The sequence below is a fragment of the Vicia villosa genome, unplaced genomic scaffold (genome assembly GCF_029867415.1).
Source record: "Vicia villosa cultivar HV-30 ecotype Madison, WI unplaced genomic scaffold, Vvil1.0 ctg.001262F_1_1, whole genome shotgun sequence".
In the NCBI taxonomy this organism is placed as follows: domain Eukaryota; kingdom Viridiplantae; phylum Streptophyta; class Magnoliopsida; order Fabales; family Fabaceae; genus Vicia; species Vicia villosa.
Window position 1 is genome coordinate 148,830 of NW_026705552.1, and position 8,321 is coordinate 157,150.

The following is an 8,321-nucleotide window of genomic DNA, read 5'->3' on the forward strand; positions in this document are numbered from 1 at the left end:
GAAAAACCCAGTAACAACAAAAAATCCAGATCTAGGAGGAAAATGAATATTTCAAAAATTGACAAATCCTTTAATATGGTAGAAGAAGAAGCTCATCTTATGCTCAAATAACTCAGTTTTTCGTTATTTTAGAACCTATCTCAAATGAAAATATTAAAAATGAAGTTAGTGATGCTGAATAAATAAAATAATGAAGCATTTGAAAACAAAAAACCACACAAGTTTGGATCTTTTACCTTTTCCAGATCTAAATCGTTGAAGCTATTTGTTGCATTTTATGAAGCGCCGACACGCCATTCAGAAGGCGTGTCGTCGCGTCGGACACAGATATTCGTACGACACGCGTACAACACATATATGACACATTTTTGCAATGTCCAACAAAAAATAATAATTTAATTGCAGCAGACACGGATACGACACCTTGTTTTAAATAAATGACACACCCAACTCAAAAAAAAAAAGAAAAGATTTTCTTAGAAAAAAAACCCAACTCAATAATTATCATATTTGTATTTATAAAAATAATAGGGTTTTATTACCTTTCTTATTTCATTTCTCCACTATAAAAATAAGACAATTAGGATTCATTATTTTGTTCTTATTCCACGATTTAGAGGTGGTTTTATCAATATGAAGTGACTATGATATCATTTGTATTATTTTGTCTATATATGTGCGTGTGAAGAGAAACCAAGTATCCTCAAATTTCACAGTACGTACAATGGATTTTTATCTATTCTCCCTTGTTTCAGTGGCCTTCGTTTTGTTAGCTACAAATATAAACTCAGTTCATGCACTTTCCTTCAATTTCACCGAACTCACCCCTAGTAATCCTGATTTAATGCTTCAAGGGGATGCCCATTTTATAGCTACAAGTGGTTTTGTGGCTCTGACCAACGGTTCTACTGCCCGTGCCACAGGACGTGCCTTATATAAAACACCTGTGACCCTTTGGAACGAAACTACTGGCCAAGTTACCAGCTTTTACACTTCCTTTTCGTTCATTGCAGAATGTCCGGAAGGAAAGATTCCGACTGATGGATTGATCTTTTTCATTGCACCACCGGACACTGTGATTCCCGATAACTCAGATAGTCAATATCTAGGAGTAGTTGATGAGAAAAAAGCAATAAATCTATTTGTTGGTTTAGAGTTTGACCTTTATTCCGATACTTTTGATCCCAAGATGAAACATATTGGAATCGATGTCAACTCTTTAATTTCCCTCAGAACCGAGAAATGGAACTGGGTGAATGGTTCATGGACAGAAGTAAGTATAATCTATGACTCTCCTTCTAACACGTTGAGTGCTCTTGTCACTTATGAGAATGGAGAATATTCTAGCATTGCACAAGCGGTTGATTTGAAAACTGTGCTTCCCAACATTGTTAGGATTGGTTTTTCTGCTACTACAATAACTGCTACATCACACATCATCCATTCATGGTCATTTAGATCAAACTTGGAAACAACTACAAGCAATGTCTCAGACATATGAATAATGCTACTTACTAGCAACTACTATTTCTAAATAAGACTCCTGCTTACAAGCAGCTTGTGTTTTCTTTTATTTAAGCTTGTGTTTTCTTTTAAAATAAAGACCATTTGAAATTGGCGCAATGCGATTATTTTCAAAAGTAAGTCGTTTAGCTTCACCGAGTGCATGTCGGAGATTATTTTCAACTCTTGGAGGTGGCTTGTATCTTTTTATAAAATAGTTGTTATTGTAATTTTCATGTGTGGAATATTCTACCTCTCACTTATATAGAGGAGTATAAACTTTCCGTGTTGTTTTCCTGGTAGAGTATCTCTTATAATCTTAACTTATTAAAAATCTTACTCTACGTTCTCCATATTTTGGTCTTATTAAGCAAATACTCGTATCTTCACTAGCAAAGATTCAGGACCTTGACTTAAGCTGAATAATTAATTTATATCTAAAAATTAATAGCATACTCAAAAAATTATGTTATAAAAATTATATAAAAATGATTCTTTACACAATTTGGGATTATAAATTATTAATTAATCAATTAATTTCAATGTTTTAGATAATAATGAAAAGTGTTGTCGATTAACACAAATAAACTACTAAAATCATTTTAATAGTAACAAGTTGTATGTAAAGCAAACACTGCCACACAAAAAATATCATTTCGGTTGAGAGAAGAATTTAACTACGATTGGTTGTCTGTGATAATGAAGGGTATGATAAAAGGTGTCCTACTTTTTAGCTCGGGCTAATGGCCGAGGTGAACAATGGAACACCATTTTAACATGGGTTTTGAAATATGGATTCCTAACAATAACATTTGACATTTTAAAATAGAGTGTATCAGTAACATTTCTCCACATTTGGAATTTGAATAGAGTGGAAAATCTTCACTTTCCACCACGGCATATGAGAATAAATCAAGGAGATAGATATAGGACAATCACTTATCTTCACTTTCAACCACGGCATATGAGAATAAATCAAGGAGATAGATAGAGGACAATCACTTTTCTCTACGATTGGAAGATCCAACCGTGCGCAAATACGTATATTTTTTAAAGGAAATTTTTTTACCCACCTCCCTATGAGGGTCACCCCAGCGAAAACCTCAGTTTACCCCTGCTTCGAAAATGCATTTTCGAAGTATTTTTTTTTTTAAAATTTTCCCAGACTTCGGAACTGCATCTCCGAAAACACCAAATGAGGGGTGTTTTCGGAGATGCACTTCCGAAAACACCTTTTTTCAGATTTTAGTGTAATTCGGAAGTGCATTTTCGAATTATGCAAAAGTCTATTTTTTTTTATGCTTTTTCTAATAGTCTCGTACGAAAGATATACAAAACGTATAATATATACAAAACGGAAAAGCCGAACAAAACAAACGACATATCAACGTAAAATACTAATATAATAAATAAAATTCAAATAATATATACAGACCGAGTCATAGTGTGCGAAATATATAATTCGAATACAAAAAAATAAACCCGGACCCCTACTGGGTATGCCTAACTCTCTCTCCCTGGGACCTCCTCCGCCGCCTGTATGCCGCCGCACGGCCCGCATCAGTGACGATCCTCTCCATCACGCGACTGCCTCTGGACCGCCCTGATCAACGATACCTCGATCCAACGCGTCCCGCCCAAGCATCTCTATCCGCAGGCAGATCGGCAGAAGATTAATGGCGTGGTCATCCTCGGCCTGCTGGTTCTCCAGGATCTCCTCGTGTGCTGGCCTAGGAGCACCGGGAGCGTCGGGTCTCATCAGAGGATGTGACACCCGATAGAACCATGTGACATACTCCTCCACATTGTGCCAGTCCTGGGTGACCCGAATGCGACGATACTCCTCCGGGACCACATGATGCTCCCAATCCTCAAATATGCCAGTGAGCTGCACTCGGGTCACTGTGTCGGGAGCAGCCTTAAAAGGTGACCTGGGTATCATCTGCACAAATCCAAACTTCCGCATGCACCGCTCAGGGAGATACCACACCATGGTGTTGGTCCCGCATGCCAACCAGCCAGAATATAGCGAGATGCTGTCAAAGGGGACAACATTAGTGTAGTCGTTGAATGGCCTCCAACAGATGTCATCGTGCATCGTGCGGTCGAGGTACCCACGGTATGGTCCCACTGTATTGTTCCCCCTCTGGAGAACGTATCGGGCGGCCCTGGGCATCGCGTCATCGTACTCAGGATCAACGCGGAAGCCGTGGATGCGGGGAAGTAGGAGATGATCCAACTCTAAAACACAAACACGATAATGTATTAAAAATAAATACGAAACATAAATAAATGTGAAACAATTAAAATGAAACGTACTGTAAGTAGTGTGCAGGATCCGGTCAACTGCCTGGTCCTCCAGTTGGAGGCCTCATTCAGCTTCTAGTATAGGTATGCCAGAACAGTTGACCCCAGTTCCACTGGTGAACGGTAGTCAAGTCCATGAAATAGCGGAGGTAGGTCACGTCGACGTACCTTGCACTCTTGTCCACAAAGAGTGCAGCGCCTACCACAAACATGTACCAGCACCGGAGAGCGCAGCCACGGTGATACTGCACAAATAGGGCATTATCCGCCTCCTCGGATTCGGCCGCCGCCACCAAGTGGTTCTCGAAATAAGCGCTCAGTGTGGAGAACCGGATATGAGGCCCATTTGTCGTCTGGCACTCAAAGTCAGCAACTTCTAGCTCCATACCCAAATAGAGTGCCATCCACTCACTGGCTTCGATCCTCTGGATCCGGGAGTGGTCCAACAGCAATCCCCTGATCGACAAGTGGAGAAGACACTGCACATCGTGCAAGGTGATCGTCATCTCCCCAACCGGTAAGTGGAAAGAAGACGTCTCCCTGTGCCACCTCTCCACAAAGGCACCCTGCATGCCGTGGCTGATGGTGGTATACCCCGTCATGCACAACCCACTAAGCCCTGAAGCTCTCACCACGTCGTTAAATCACTCAGCATTCGGTTTAAAGAGACTGAAAACCTTCTGGGAGTGGTTCACCATTTTTAAAGTCTCTCTCCTGTTACAACAAAAAAAATAAAAAAGTATGTTAATTAGACCGTTAAGAAAATGTTGAATAAACGGCTAAATTAAAAACGGTTAAATAATAAAGTCGGGCAAATTATAAAAAATACCTCTCCCCCCAAATACGCCGAGCGACGTTCTCGTGGTAGGTAATCAGCAAGGTAGTGTCACTGGGCCCTCCCGGATAGCCCTCCTCCTGCTCCTCCTCCTCCTCCCTGTGTGGAGGGTCAACATCTAGTACCTCCTCCGCCTCGTGGTATGTAACTACTTCCTCCTCCTCCTCCTCTTGCTGACGGAAAGAAGATACCCGAACCAGACGACTTCTTGATCCAGATGCAGAAGTACCCTCGTCCATCTGCACGGGAACTCGCACACGTCCCCGTCCCTACCCCCGTCCCTGCGTCGACGCCAACTGCGCCGCCCGCTCGCGTCTAGCCGACGCAGTATAGGTCTCTCTACCCTGTCTGATGCGTGCTGGGTTGCCTGCCATGTTCCTGAAAACAATTGAAATCAATAAGAGTGCGAAACAATTGAGAAAACAAAAAAAATGAAATTTTGGACCACTTCGGAAGTTCATTTCCGAAACTGGGAATGGAGGTGTTTTCGGAAATGAACTTCTGAAACACCCCTGCGAAGCTCACTTCTGCAACTTCCATGGCAGACCCCAAAATCCAACATTAAAACAACTTATAATGCTTCTAAACAACCTAAATACTACTAACAACCTACCCCTATATCATTTTTGCAATTTCTAACAAGCCTAACATGCATTTGAATTATGGATCTAAGGATTATAAAACTTACAAATTGAAGTGATTGAGAAGCTTTTGAATGTAGTAGAGCAAGTAGATGGAGCCTTTGATGTAGCCTTGGAAGTGGTTTGCAAAAAATCTCTTTGGGGTTGAGTTTGAAGTTGATTTAGGGTAAATGAATTGGGGGGAGGGGGCTGTTTTGCTAAATCTGCAAAACGTGCAGTATTTCGAAAATGCACTTCCGAGATGCTGTTTTCGGAAATGCATTTCCGAAATAAGACAAATTTTGAAAAAAAAAGGCGCTTTCGGAGATTCATCTCCGAAAACAGCATTTTCTTGCATTTCGGAAATGCATTTCCGAAGTAAGGGGTATATATGATTTTTCACCAGAGGTGACCAAAAAAGTAGGGAGGTGGGTAAATAAATTTCTTTTTTTTAAAATATAAATATCTTATTTTACATAATTTTTCTTATATAATACACATTTTATATATTATTACATCAAACAACGAAATAAATAGCATAGATAATTAGTTTACACTTGAGTCATAAATCTAAAGGAGGCAAGATGCACAAAGTGAACATATGTATGTCTTTTGGTGTCTTATTCTTAAACACATATAATTTAAAATAATAACACTTGATAATATACCACTTGTTTGACACACATATGTAAAAATACTTAGAAATTATAATAAACAATAATTTATGAATAACTAAATAAATAAAAAAGAAGTCTTAGGAATATCATTAGTTAAATCTTAATTTTTATCACTAGGAGGAATGTATTTTCTTTAGAGAATAATTGATCATCTATCATTAGAGGAATCAGTGACATAAAACACTTTTTTTATTGGGATGCCATGAGGAATGGTTCGTTCATATAATTTAACTTGTGAAAGTCAACACATGTGAATCCTAACTCATCAGTTTGTATACTAGTATTATTGTCAATCTACTTGCATTTAAATAAAGGCACTTTAAATAAAACATAATCAACTTTCCAAATCCCCTCAATGACTTCAATGTACGGTCTACATGCCACTACAAGATTCTTATCTTTAGAACTATAAATGTACATGGATTTAGCCTCAACCATAACCCCACTATTTTGCGTTGTACTACGATCATCCTTTGATTTTGTCTCGAATGCACTCCCATCATCATAAATCCTTCCATTAAACCAACTTATGAAGGTTGAACATCATCAACATTATTCAATGTATACAAAGGTTTTTAAAGAAATACATCTCAAACCATTGAATTAACATTTAAACCTTAAGTACCTCTACCGTCATATCTACCATCATGACGAGACTTTAGAACTCCTAAAGAGTCTCATTCTAACAAATAGTTAGAACAAAAATCAATAGCTTCATGATGTACCTTTCAATGATTGAGGCTTGTGAATGATGATGATTATTTGTAGGGGTGGGAAAAACGGTCTGGCTCGCACGGACATTTCTAATTTACCAGCACATTTTTGCGGGGCAGACAAAGGTTTTAGGCCCGCACCCTCTAATATGCCCACCCCGCCCTGTCCCATTTTTTTGCAAGTCATTGCGAGCACGAACACTTACATTTGAAGAGCGTATTACTTACTTTCTTGTTGTCTTGAATTTTAGCGATTCTTCCAAAATATCTTTTGCCAATTCCCTAATTACCAACAAGTTTTGCAATAGATTTTTCGGAGATTTGAATCTTCTTGTTCATAACTTGAGATATGATTTGATATTTTGACGCTTTTGCATGAATCTAGAACTAATTTACTAGAGAAGGATAAATTGGTCATGTTAACCGGTTGAAGAAAGCTTCCCATTCTTGAGTCATTAAGTCACTAAATAAGGATAAATTATTCCTGTCAGATGTTGTAAAAAAATATTTTCCTAATCTTATGTTGCTTCTGAACACCTGTTTTTGCTTCCAAAGTTTATTTAATGATTGATGGTTAGCAGAGAAACTTGTCTTTTTATTATTGATACCAGGTGAAAGAGTGACTTATGTTGTGTTTCACATATTGGATCTTTTTCTGACACGGTTAAGTGTTTGAACATAATCAATAATTGTAACACCCCAATTTTAACTTATGTGGTGAACTTACAACACTACCCTTCAAAAATTACACTTCTATCACAAAAGTGTTGGACACGACTTTGCACATAAGAGGTGGGATAATTTTGTGTTTTAGAAAAACTTTGTGGATCAAAATCTGAGTTTAAAATTTTTATTAGTAAAGGTTTATAAATACACAGCGGATAACCAAATTGGAAAATATAATTTGCATTAATAAAGAGTTTAAGGGATAAAAGAAGAACACCGAAAATTATACAGGTTTAGTAAAAAAATGATTTATATATGTCTCCAAGAATTGATCTCGAGAGTATCTAATTAAACTTGTGACATTTTAGTTGGTGTAACTCAAAAACCCCCTTATATAAGGAAAATGAAGTTTATGGCCAACTTAAAACCAAAAAATAAATTGACGAGTGAAGTGGTGAGTCATCTTTCTAAATAATAGATCGAAGCTGTTAGTCTTCTTTCCACAAGATTTTTGGAGCGGTTAGTCTTTAAGCTTCTAAAAAGAACTTGGGAGCTTTTACAACCGGGATGATCTCTCGATGTAAAACTTGGTTTTATACCGAGCTAGTCATTAACCTGTGAGATTTTACCACTAGGCTGATTGATGGTTCCGCAAGTGTACGGAAATATCGAAGTATTGTAAAAGATTGTCAAACCCATATAAATCAATAGTCAATCTACCATATTCTATTGATGCTATGTAAATCTAAGGCTAAAGTCTTTTGATTAGAGGGAACTAAAACTAAATATTAAAACTAGATTGATTTTTTAGAAGATATCACACAAGTGAAACCAGAATGTGATTTCCAATGAACCTCAGGGACTCAATATATTCTAGGCGTTTGTTTATGTTTTAAAATACTTTTCGGAAGAAAATATCAGTTTGAAAACACTACTCTCGCGTAGTCTATTTTTTGTATCAACACCATAAATGTTTTGATGTCGCTCACCCATTTATAAT

The 8,321-nt window shown here is 37.8% G+C and overlaps 1 protein-coding gene across 1 annotated transcript; it reads left to right on the top strand.

Annotated features, from left to right (window-relative positions):
- Positions 1-720: 720 nt before the first annotated feature.
- Positions 721-1,740, top strand: LOC131634237 (non-seed lectin-like). The gene has a single exon (XM_058904887.1). It carries the CDS (start codon positions 725-727, stop codon positions 1,499-1,501), a length of 777 nt encoding a protein of 258 aa, XP_058760870.1. The 5' UTR covers positions 721-724; the 3' UTR covers positions 1,502-1,740.
- Positions 1,741-8,321: the final 6,581 nt, after the last annotated feature.

Excerpts from the sequence above, each read along its gene's own strand:
- LOC131634237 (XM_058904887.1), top strand. The coding sequence starts at position 725 with ATGGATTTTTATCTATTCTCCCTTGTTTCAGTGGCCTTCGTTTTGTTA.